Raw genomic sequence first — 13,335 nt, 5'->3', positions numbered from 1 at the left:
AAGATGAAAATTGGTGCAAGAGAATAGACACGCTCTCTTGGAAATGCTTCTCTCAACTAACTGAGATAAAATATTTTTATCAAATCATAAAGTTGTGATTCGAATCAAAGAGATAGTCAAATTGAATCTAACGTTGGAAATATGAGAAAAAGATCATGATTCGAGTCATGTATACCTCATTATCCGACTCAATGAAATTGTGATTCAAATCACACCTTGCTATGATTAAACTCAAATGAGGCAAAACCAAATCTTACCTTTCATGATGCTCTATGATTTGAGTCACACATGCATGATTCAAAACATACAACCTTACAACCTTGATACAAGTGTTATAACTTATGACTCAAGCAACACTTGTGATTTTGAGATAAAACCAATTGCTCGGCTTAAAAGGAAACATAATTCAACTAAGTCAATGAGTTAAGAAGCTTCTCAAAAGTACAAGGACTTAAATAGCCGAAGCGAATGAATATGAATACAACTTATTATTCTAAGTTAATTACAATAACAAAATAAAATTATAAATTAGTTAATATGTTAAAAGGACAAAATGAGAATATTTTAGAAATTATAGGAGTGAGGGGATAAATGTATGGGTATGGGGTAAAGTTTTCTTGTCGGAATCATCTTTATCTTAGAAATTCACACTATTCAAAAGTGGTTCATTTGTTATTTGGGCCAACTCTCAAATAGCTGGGGATTACTTTTCCACCCTAAGTGGTAGAGCAACACTATATGAAAATTCAAAAATGTTCCTCCAAATTCGAAAGTATATTTTCGGACGAACTCATTTATACCAAATTCATGTGTAAGTGAACCACACCCTCAATTTCTAAAAAAAAGTCCGAAAATATACTTTCGGAATAAATCAAGTATACTTTCGTATAATACTTAAATGAATGCGTTCGAATTTTGAAATCCAGACAAACTCTTTAATTTCGAATTTACGTAGATTTGAGATAATTTAATGTGTTTTTGAGAGAGTGTGTGATGTATTTGATGCGTCGAAATTTTGAAATCTCTATTTTAAAGATATTTTTGAAATTATGCAAAGGTGTTCGATCCACGGGATCTAATGAATAACTCCCTTCGAAAGTTGTCTATTTGAGTATTTAAGCCCTTTTTAAAAGCCTATTGCAAGAAAAACAAAACAGTGAAGTCAAGCCAGATCAGAGACATCATAGCCAGAAATGGAAGTAACAAGTGCTGTCCATTCAATTGGGTCTCTCAATTTGCAAACACGCTCTTCACAACTTGAAAAACTCAACAACAATGGAACCTTGTTCCTAACCACAAGAACCACCACAACACAAAAGAGTTCTCTTCTTCATGGGTATCTTCATCCAATAAACCACATAATCACCAAAAGCAACATTGGTTATGGTACTAATCATGGCAGTAACAGTAAAAGTGTCATCATCAAATCAACTTCTTCTCCTGCTACCACAGAAACTTCTGAATCCTTATCTGAAGTTGAAAAGATAAAGCAGAAATGCCTCAAGTGGAAGTGGAAGGGTCAGTATTCCATAAACTACTATGTTTCTTCTGATTCAGATTTTCCTCAGCCAAATCTCCCTCCTTTGTTACTTGTCCATGGCTTTGGTGCTTCCATTCCTCACTGGCGCAGGTATCTCTATTCTTTTCATTTCTCTATTCTCATCCACTCATTATTTATTTTTATATAAATACCATTATCCTTGTTTATCACTTTAGTATATTTTTTGTGTGACTGTAGTGTTATGTTGCTGTTACTTTAAAATACGTGTTTTTTGTGTTTGTTTTGTTCAGGAATATAAAGACATTGTCTCAGAATTATACTGTTTATGCTATTGATCTACTTGGTTTTGGAGCATCAGATAAGCCCCCAGGCTTTTCGTATACCATGGAAACATGGGCTGAGGTAATTTATCTTTTGATATTTTTGTTGAAAATCTTAACACATTAGTTCAAAATTATTGTCTGCAATCCGCAAATCCTAGTTCAACTGGCAAAAGTTGATATTGTTAGGTTGGACGCCACCCGGTTCAAACCCTGACTCTCACGGTTTGTGAGTTGTGTGTGAGAGTTTTTAGTGGTTATTACCATTTTGTCTACAGGTAAAAAAAATTACTTGCTCAATTAGGCAACAGGATTTTAGAAGTATATAATGCAACAAACAATGATGTTGTAATTGTGGCTGTATTTGTCTGCATTTTCAAGTTTGCAACGCAACTGCAGCCGCAACTTAAAATTATGATTAGCACTCTAGCTAGCATAAAAACTTAACTTGTACTTGACACTGACATAGTATTCGACACAAACAGTTGATCCTGGATTTCTTGGATGAAGTTGTTAAGAAGCCGACAGTACTAATAGGAAACTCGGTTGGAAGTCTTGCTTGCCTCATTGCTGCTGCTTCAGGCATGTATGTCTGTCACTTTCTTAAATTTCTGTCAAAGAGTTAAACATATTAGAGTTTGCATCAGAAACATGTTTTTGTATAGGATTCAACCAGATTCAAGTGAATCTCTCGTTAAAGGAATTGTGCTGCTAAATTGTTCTGGTGGCATGAACAACAAAGCAATTGTTGATGACTGGAGGATCAAGTTACTACTACCATTGCTTTGGCTAATTGATTTTTTATTGAACCAAAAGGGAATCGCCTCAGCAATTTTCGAGCGTGTTAAACAAAGGTAATAATAATATTCTCTCAAAGTTAAGCCATTATTTCCTTCTAGTTTTTTGAAGCATACTCGAATAATGCAGAGAGAATTTGAAGAACATCTTGAGTTCAGTATATAGTAATAAGGAGTCTGTGGATGATGAACTTGTGGAGATCATTAGGGAACCGGCAAATGATGAAGGGGCATTAGATGCGTTTGTATCAATTGTAACAGGGCCGCCCGGGCCTACTCCGGTGCAGTTGGTGCCAAAAGTCTCGTCGCCTATATTACTTTTATGGGGAGATGAAGATCCGTTTACTCCAATTGATGGACCTGTTGGAAAGTACTTTTCATCATTGCCTTCTCAGCAAGAAAATGTTAAACTGTTCTTACTTGAAGGGGTTGGACATTGTCCCCATGATGACAAACCTGAATTAGTTCATGAAAAATTGCTTCCCTGGCTGGCTACTCTTTCAAGTTCATAGGAAACACAGAAGCCAGTTGTTTGATGACTCAAACCTCAAAAACTGTCGCATATATTCCATATGTATATGTTGTGTATCTATGTTGTTTATAATTATAGATTGTTTGTATTCATTTAAACCTCAAAAGTTGTTTGTATTCTTGGAAAAGCATGGTGACAGAACTTTACATTTACTATTACTCTGTTTCATCATATCTCTACTAAAAGGACACGTTGAATCTGGAGAATTTTTCACATTGAGTTGTAAATTTTGAAGGGCTTGTGTGATCGTTCATTTGTTGAATAAACCATCAATCGTCTTTAAATTACCCTCCAATTAATATATGTATAAATAATGTGAGCCAATATTTATATCTATTTTATCTTGTATTTCTGAGCAAGTTTTTCATGGTCATAAGATCTCGGGCACAAATTTTAAGCATACTAAAAAAACAATTTAGAATTAATTTTTTTTATTATTTTAAAAATAATTAAAAGAATAAAAGATAAAGTAAATATTTTTTGAATGTGCCTAAGAAAATTTATCTATAGTATTGTGACTATACAAGAATAATTTTGTATTTCTTAGGTTCAAATGTTAGAGCAATATGAGCTCACTTTCAAACCTATAATTCTAATTTACAATTTATGTAGAATTTTGGGTTTTAAGGCCGCAGTTTTCCTCTGGTGACACAATCGAAATCACGAAGGAATAGTAAGTGTTAAATTTAGAATAAAACATAAATTTGCATGTGGCAAACTTATCAGATAAAATACTGGAATTCATCGTAAGAGAAAATTTTTAAATTTTATTATGATGAAAGACGATCTTGATGGCCACACTAAAAAATGTTTAAATACAAAAAAATAAAACCCCAATGAGCTTTTAATCCAAAACAGAAATAAAACAGAAAATTGAGAAAAATATTAAAATGTTGTTTTCGGACCTGAAAGGTATAATAATAGTCATTCTGACATCGAACGCTAAACTTGCACAAGTTTTCCCGAACCTTTCCTGATCACCAATGGATACTATAGAGAGGGAATAGACAAAATTCTATTTGTGAAGAATGATGGAGAGAAGCTTATGATAGCCTAAATTTATGTGGATGACATAGTTTTTGGGGGGTGTTTAACATGATGTGAAACGTTTTGTTCGACAAATGTAGTTTGAGTTTGAGATGAGTCTTGTACGAGAACTCACTTATTTCCTTGGTCTTCAAGTAAAGCAAATGAAAGACTGTATTTTTGTGTCTCAAAGCAAATATGCTAAGAGCATAGTGAAGAAGTTCGGTCTTGACAATGCTAGCCATAAGATAACTCCTGCTGCAACTCACCTGAAACTTTCTAAAGATAAATTTTTTGATGTTAATCAAAGCCTATATATAAGTATGATAGGGAGTTTACTATATCTCACAACTAGCAGACTTGATATTACATTTGTTATAAGTGTGTGTGCTAGGTACCAAGCAAAACCTAACGCAAGTCACCTGACTCAAGTGAAAAGAATATTGAAGTACATAAGTGGAACTTATGAGTATGGCATCCTGTACTCTCATGGTACAAATTCCACATTTGTAGGATATTTTGATGTTGATTGGGCTAGAAGTGTTGATGACAGAAAAAGTACATTAGGTGGATGTTTCTTTCTTAGAAACAATATGATTTCTTGGTTCAACAAGAAGCAAAATTATGTCTCATTATCTATTGCTGAAGTTACATTGCTGCTGGTAGCAGTTGCACTCAATTGCTTTAGATGAAACAGATGCTGAAGGAGCACAATATCAAACAAGATGTCATGACACTGTTCTGTGACAACATGAGTGTCATAAATATATCAAAGAATCTTGTTCAACACAGTAGAACCAAGTGTAACACCCCAAATCTACCCGATAAATTATACGGAAAATCAGAGTATAAATTCCAAACAAGTTCATTTGAGGTATCACATATTCGTCATCTCAAAAACAATTATGGCTTAATTGCCTTCATATAGATACATAGCACGTAACTTAAAACGGACAATTAAATCATTATTAAAAAATCACTTTGTTTCAAATTAAATAGTTAACTCGCAGCGGAATCATCAAACTTCATAAATATTCTAATCAAATCGTAGCATCATTGCACAGTAACTTTAAGTTACAATTTAAAACATAATTCACTTAAAAATTCAGCAAACAAAATAATAAATAAAACAATCACTTTATCCCCCCGAGTGCTACGTATCAGAGCAAGACACCAACTCGATTAACAGCAATTAAAGACTTCATAAAATCACTTCAAATTTCCATCTCTATCTTGAGTACCTGTCAATTTCCCATGGTAGGGAAACATCATCCAGAAAGGGTGAGATATCTACCAATATAAACAAACGCATGATAAACAATATATTAGAATTTAATCATACGAAATTATCACGTTACAGCTTTCAGACTACATTTATAATAACAATTAACCTGAACAGTTATATTAACAAAAATCAATAACAACAACATATTAATAGTTATAAAAACTATTTCTCATCTTCCAGACAATACCTGTCACAACACGTCATTAGTATAACAATTTATAATTACAACTCCATATTATCACAATTTAACAACAACTCAAGTCACATCACGTCACAATTAAATCACACTCATGCCACATACAATGAGACTCTACAACTGCACATGCATGTGGTACCCAGGGCTTCAGCCCCCATCGCCAATTGCCAGTTAAACAGAGGCATCAAGGCATAAGCCTTCGTCACTAATTTGCCAATCCAGGCCGTCGCCAAAAATGCATATGTATATGAATGCAACAAACACACACAACAAACAACATCATCGTCACAAGGCATAAGCCTATATCGTCGCTATACTAATAAATAGAGGTATATATCGTCACTGAAACATCCTTCAACATCGCATAAAACAACAACAATTATCACCACAACAATAACTAATTTCATCGAATCAACACGACAGAATCACAACAAATAATCAGGAATAATTTCCTACGAATTTAACCCCCACATATCATTCATCATGAGTCCGGTTATAGAGTTAGAACCCCACCCCTTACCTTGTATTCGGAGTCCGTTCTACAATTCTACCGATCGAAGCCATCTAGCCTTAGCTCCCAAACATTGCCTCTTTTCATCCGAATAAAAAGCTGAAAATTTTCCTTAATTTGCAGCTACAGTGCGATGATGATATCTCACAACTCAGACCTTATTTTGAAGATCCCAACGGTCAAAAGTTAGATATAGGTGTTGCGAACCTACCCACAAAATTTGGTGACGATCCAACGGTTAACGAATCGGGGATCTTCGATTTAGTGAGACTGCTGCAAGAAAAACGGGAATGAATTTCTCTCCTATTTTCTCTCTTCTCTACAACTTCGCATGACCAATTTCCCAAAACTTTTTCTCTTCTAATTAACCTAATTCTTATCTTAACCTAATTTCATTAAACCTATTGGGCCTAACATTCACATCCCACGTTTTACTACCACCATCACTTAATTAGGTCCATATAATAAATCTAGTATTTCTTCAATACTATTTCTACAACTTAATCAATTAATTAATCAACTAATTAATCATAAAAACCCATGTCAACAATTCTCAACACTCCACAAATTCAACAATTAAATTCGAAATAATTCAATAATATTTAATTAAATAATTAATTAAATACCGGGTGTTACAACTCTCCCCCACTTAGAATATTTTCGTCCTCGAAAATTTATCCGATACAACCATCATCAACTTCACCTCCACGTCCAACCATCCAACATAACAACCCATTAACACATCTCAAATCGATTACATATATATCGACCATTCCGGTACTTCTTCAACATAACCGTTACTAACTTGCAAAATATTCCAACGCTATTCGAAAGTGCGAACATCGACGCCATGCGGCGACACTCTTTACGGTATCTCCAAAACTTCTCAAATGGTGCACTAATTCTTAAAATTTATTTTCAGCAAACCTATTAATTACTCCTTAAATTCACTCAACTTTGACGCTAACGTCCTGTGCGGCACCAACAAACAAGTCCAGTTCCAAGGACAAGCGTAACCGCAAATTCCATCTCCTTCCAACATCATCCTGTTATAAATAAATCTATTATAGCTTCTGAAACCATTTTTAAAATAAATTTCATCTCGTTAGCTTTCCAACGCTTCAAACGGGACTAAAATCGGATGTCCAGAACTCAAGTTATGAATTTTTGAAGTTTCACAAAACATTCAACAATTTCCTGCGTTTTGCTTATGGAATTTCCACTCCAAAACTCATTTTTCTTCAACTTAAACATATTCCAAACAACTCTTAACATATCTCCTCACTTCCAAACTTTTTATAACTCGAGAGACACATTCTTTCGCCGAAATTCAGTTTCCGAAACACCAAGACAACAATCCTCTTTGCGAACTTGCAACTGAACCACATCCGAGAAGCAAAGCTTCTCCCCCACTTCGCTCAAACTAATTCCTGCAACAACCAGAAAGCAACAAGTACCGACAGTGTTATACACACTTGTCGCGTACTAAGGGATAAACAACAATTAAACGACTCTGGCCGGACGGACCGACCTGCTCTGATACCACTAATGTAACACCCCAAATCTACCCGATAAATTATACGGAAAATCAGAGTATAAATTCCAAACAAGTTCATTTGAGGTATCACATATTCGTCATCTCAAAAACAATTATGGCTTAATTGCCTTCATATAGATACATAGCACGTAACTTAAAACGGACAATTAAATCATTATTAAAAAATCACTTTGTTTCAAATTAAATAGTTAACTCGCAGCGGAATCATCAAACTTCATAAATATTCTAATCAAATCGTAGCATCATTGCACAGTAACTTTAAGTTACAATTTAAAACATAATTCACTTAAAAATTCAGCAAACAAAATAATAAATAAAACAATCACTTTATCCCCCCGAGTGCTACGTATCAGAGCAAGACACCAACTCGATTAACAGCAATTAAAGACTTCATAAAATCACTTCAAATTTCCATCTCTATCTTGAGTACCTGTCAATTTCCCATGGTAGGGAAACATCATCCAGAAAGGGTGAGATATCTACCAATATAAACAAACGCATGATAAACAATATATTAGAATTTAATCATACGAAATTATCACGTTACAGCTTTCAGACTACATTTATAATAACAATTAACCTGAACAGTTATATTAACAAAAATCAATAACAACAACATATTAATAGTTATAAAAACTATTTCTCATCTTCCAGACAATACCTGTCACAACACGTCATTAGTATAACAATTTATAATTACAACTCCATATTATCACAATTTAACAACAACTCAAGTCACATCACGTCACAATTAAATCACACTCATGCCACATACAATGAGACTCTACAACTGCACATGCATGTGGTACCCAGGGCTTCAGCCCCCATCGCCAATTGCCAGTTAAACAGAGGCATCAAGGCATAAGCCTTCGTCACTAATTTGCCAATCCAGGCCGTCGCCAAAAATGCATATGTATATGAATGCAACAAACACACACAACAAACAACATCATCGTCACAAGGCATAAGCCTATATCGTCGCTATACTAATAAATAGAGGTATATATCGTCACTGAAACATCCTTCAACATCGCATAAAACAACAACAATTATCACCACAACAATAACTAATTTCATCGAATCAACACGACAGAATCACAACAAATAATCAGGAATAATTTCCTACGAATTTAACCCCCACATATCATTCATCATGAGTCCGGTTATAGAGTTAGAACCCCACCCCTTACCTTGTATTCGGAGTCCGTTCTACAATTCTACCGATCGAAGCCATCTAGCCTTAGCTCCCAAACATTGCCTCTTTTCATCCGAATAAAAAGCTGAAAATTTTCCTTAATTTGCAGCTACAGTGCGATGATGATATCTCACAACTCAGACCTTATTTTGAAGATCCCAACGGTCAAAAGTTAGATATAGGTGTTGCGAACCTACCCACAAAATTTGGTGACGATCCAACGGTTAACGAATCGGGGATCTTCGATTTAGTGAGACTGCTGCAAGAAAAACGGGAATGAATTTCTCTCCTATTTTCTCTCTTCTCTACAACTTCGCATGACCAATTTCCCAAAACTTTTTCTCTTCTAATTAACCTAATTCTTATCTTAACCTAATTTCATTAAACCTATTGGGCCTAACATTCACACCCCACCTTTTACTACCACCATCACTTAATTAGGTCCATATAATAAATCTAGTATTTCTTCAATACTATTTCTACAACTTAATCAATTAATTAATCGACTAATTAATCATAAAAACCCATGTCAACAATTCTAAACACTCCACAAATTCAACAATTAAATTCGAAATAATTTGAAAGTATTTAATTAAATAATTAATTAAATACCGGGTGTTACACCAAGCATATTGACATTCATCACCATTTTATTAGGGATCTTGTGGAAGATAACGTGGTCAGTCTAGAGCACATACCAAGTGATAAACAACTGACTGACATATACACTAAGCCATTGGATGATGATCTCCACTTTGAAAAATTAAGAAGTGCACTTGGTGTATGCATATGTGAGATCCTATAGCAGTCAAAACTAGGGAAATGTGCAAGGAAACCAAGCCAAATCCTCTCTCCTATTCCCTATGGTGCACGTATATTCAGGGTGATTTTTTTCAATCAATCCTTTTATCTTGATAGTCGATACAAGCAAGAGAAAATTTGTCATATCCCTATCTACTACTAAGAAATGGTGTTTAACTACTGTTGTTAATGTGGAAACTCATGGTGGATCATTTTTTCGAGCATCTATAGTTGGTAAGAAATTTGTGACCAAGATGAAGACCTTGAAGAAGAAACTAGTGCAAGAAAGTAGGGGTGGAAATAGGCCAGGCCGATAACAGGGGCCTACTAGCTAGCCTACACATGTCAGGTCAGGTCACACATTTTTTTAAAAAGAAAATGCCTAGGCTTTTTTATAAGCCTATTTAGTTAAAAAGGCTAGGCCTCAGGCCCCAAAAAAGCCTTTTAAGCCTATCAGGCCGTTCTATTTAAATAAATATGAATAATTTTCTATTATCATTATGTTATGTTTTGTACTTTGAATTAAAATACATAAATAAAACTTGATTATCTTGAAGAACTTTTGAAAATAAGATGAAAACACCTAATAAACATTGTTTTCAGAAGTTCTCTTAAACAAATTGTCTCATAAAACTTATGCTAACAGGTAAGTTAAAATAAATTAATGCCAACAAATTGTTAGCCTCTTGGTTTTTTTAGTTAGTTAGTCTATTTAAACATTATTTTCATTGCTTATTTACATATGTCTAATACAAATAGGCTTTTATGTAGACTAACAGGCTAACCAGGCCTTCAAAAAGGCTAGGCTCAGGCCTAAAAATAAGCCTACGACAAGCTACAGACAAGGCTTAGGCTTCGATTTTTTTGACAGACCAGACTCAGGCTTGACAAAGCCTAACTCGCCCAGCCTATTTCCACACCTACAAGAAAGTGACTCAGATGCTGATGAAGACTGAGTTACCTTTATGGATTTATTTAGGCACGAAGACCGAGTGCTTCAATGGTGAAGGGAGCTTCTGATCTCGAAGATTGAAGGTCTATTTTTTTTGGTTCAGTTTGAAGGCCCTTTTATTCTGGGCATTCTTTTCTTGAATTTTTAAGAGTTTCATAGCACATTAAGATTGGTTTGAATATATGATATGATGCTTTTCTACTCTTTTTTGGCATGTATGTTCTAACATACTAACCAATGCCTGACTGACCCTTTGCCAAATTATGGCAAAAGGAGGATTAGTGGTAGTGGTATGTGACCTATGTTAGTTAGTGTGACTAACTAACATGTAACATGTAATTGTTTAGTACTGACTATCTGGTAAGTACTAATGACAGGATCACATGCTGGAGCATTGGGAAAGACATATGGCCCCTTATGTGTGAGTTGTTCTCTTATGTTAGTAGTTTTTCCATATCTTGATACTAACTAGTAATTGTTTATGTTATGCATGACTAAGTATGTGAATGATTGCATGTTGATAATTGTTAGTTGATAGGATTATATGCTAATAACTATGTGCTAACTGAGAGTGCCATGCATGACTAATTTTGTGAATGATTGCATGACTGTTTGATTTATTTTGGAGCATTATTTTATGCAACATTTGTTCTGTTGCTACTGATTTTCCGTTGCTACACTACAACTCTAATGAATGTTGCTGCTGACTATGCTCTGATAGTCTTTTGTTGTATGTTACTTGTTTTGATTGAATGAGTGTTATTTATCTTAAAGAGTTGTTTTGCCACAATTTTTCATAGGGGGGATTGTTGTTCCTTTTTGAATTAGCTACATTATGAAAAACAATAATATGGATAAGTGTTCAAGATTGCTCAGTTGTGTTAACATTAACATTTTTTTCTGGTGCACAAGGGACACATGCTGGACACGATGTCCCAGCATCTGGGTACGACATCTAGGCCTTGCTCAACAAGCCAGAGTGACGCATTTTGGAAGGATTTTCTCTTGAAGATCTAATTAGATTTTATTGCTTTTATTTAGCAATATGATTATATGATTTGTTGGACAATTGTGAAGATCAAATCAGATTTAAATGGAGATTTAAATTTGAATGTGAAACAAGTCAAATCATATCTTTTTGTTGGAGAGATTTATAGAATAAATCATATAAACGACTCTGATTGTGCAACTACTTTGGACGAAATCAAATCAAATATCCAAGGAGAAAAGCCCATAACACTTTTACTATATAAGGAGCTCAAATCTACATTGGAAAGGAGGCAATACATTGGAGATCTTTAGAGTGCTAGTGTTTATTTGAGTCCTTGTTATTGTTACATGTACATCACACTAAGTTTTAGCAACTTGACATAGTTAGAGGTTTGTCTAGTTGAGTTGTAACTCAATGTTTATTCAGATTGATTGAGGTTGATAACCAAGGTTTAGTGATTGAGAGAAGGTGAGAGGGGTTCTCATATTTAAGGAGAGTTCTAAATAAAAATTCATTGGGTAGTGTTAGGAAGAGGCATTGAACAACATATGGCTTGTTCTTCCTATAAGCTAAATGTACTAAGCTACTAATAGTGAATTTCCTTCTTAAGTTGGAAGCCAACCCTCCAAACGTAGGTTTTGTTGCATCAAACTAGGTTACAAATTATTGTGCTCTTTAATGTTTTTCTGCTCGATCATCTGTATAAGTTAGACTATGTTAATTGTGGTGATTCTGATTTAACTTGTCGAACCAGTTGTCTAGGACAATGCGTTCGACATTTGTCCTCTGAGGAACAAAATTTCATATAAAAGTTAGTTCTCTACAATTTAATACACTCCAACTCATATGCTTATTTAAAAACAAACAATAATGGAAATAAATTGTCTTTTTTGGGATCTCCAACAAATTTCAAACCCAACAAAACAACAACTTCTCCTTCCATGTCCATTTGGATTTTCTTAGTTTTTCTTCTACTAATTACACCCTTTTGTTGTCCTTGGGCTTCTTGGAGATCCTTATTAAGAGTGTTCAAAAAAAATTGTCGAACCGAACTGCCAAAGTGAAGTTAAAATAGTTGAATCATTATGTTTGATCAGTGAACCAAACCATATTACACAAATAGTTCTAGAGCCGAACCAAATGACAAATAAGTTAAACTGAAACTGAAAATGCTAAAAATAAGTAAAAAAATTTATCAAAAAAATCCGAAAATTAGTATAGTGGTTCAGTTCTTTAACAAATTGTTAGGTTTGAAAAATCATCTTCTTATGATTTCGTACAATTTGGAATTTTAAACCGGTCTATCTAATCAATAATGTTAAATTGATTTGGTTCTAAATAAATTGAAATAGTTTGATTCAATTTTGGTGACCTTTTTACTATAATTCAGTTCAGTTCAATTTAGTTTTTTTGACTATAGTCCTCATCAATAATACTTCATCAAAGTCCGTATTTGTTGCTAGAGAAAAGTTTTTATGCGAAAGAAAACTATGAAATAGATTTGAAATGTTTAATATATGGAAACCTTTAGCATGTAAAGAATAAATGTTTGAAAGAAATTTGAGTCAAATGCGAGCATTGTCTCCATCATTTTAAGAGATGATGATACTTTTTAAAAATTAAAAAAATATGTCCTCGAGGCATCTCCACGGTCATGGATGAGCTATTGT

General features: G+C 34.1%; 1 protein-coding gene across 2 annotated transcripts; it reads left to right on the top strand.

Annotated features, from left to right (window-relative positions):
• The first annotated feature begins 1,081 nt into the window (after window positions 1-1,081).
• On the top strand, window positions 1,082-3,464 carry LOC131642594 (pheophytinase, chloroplastic-like). 2 transcript variants are annotated; one of them, XM_058912829.1, is made up of 5 exons: window positions 1,082-1,630; window positions 1,792-1,903; window positions 2,307-2,403; window positions 2,498-2,675; window positions 2,749-3,464. In XM_058912829.1, exons 1-5 carry the CDS (start codon window positions 1,194-1,196, stop codon window positions 3,128-3,130), a joined length of 1,206 nt encoding a protein of 401 aa, XP_058768812.1. In that variant the 5' UTR covers window positions 1,082-1,193; the 3' UTR covers window positions 3,131-3,464. The 2 variants fall into 2 exon arrangements, with proteins under 2 accessions (XP_058768812.1, XP_058768811.1); XM_058912828.1 differs by having other exon boundaries at window positions 1,085-1,630; window positions 2,307-2,407; window positions 2,487-2,675; window positions 2,749-3,452.
• Window positions 3,465-13,335: the final 9,871 nt, after the last annotated feature.

The sequence above is a fragment of the Vicia villosa genome, unplaced genomic scaffold (genome assembly GCF_029867415.1).
Source record: "Vicia villosa cultivar HV-30 ecotype Madison, WI unplaced genomic scaffold, Vvil1.0 ctg.005390F_1_1, whole genome shotgun sequence".
NCBI classification, from domain to species: domain Eukaryota; kingdom Viridiplantae; phylum Streptophyta; class Magnoliopsida; order Fabales; family Fabaceae; genus Vicia; species Vicia villosa.
This window is presented reverse-complemented; position numbering and strand designations above follow the sequence as displayed.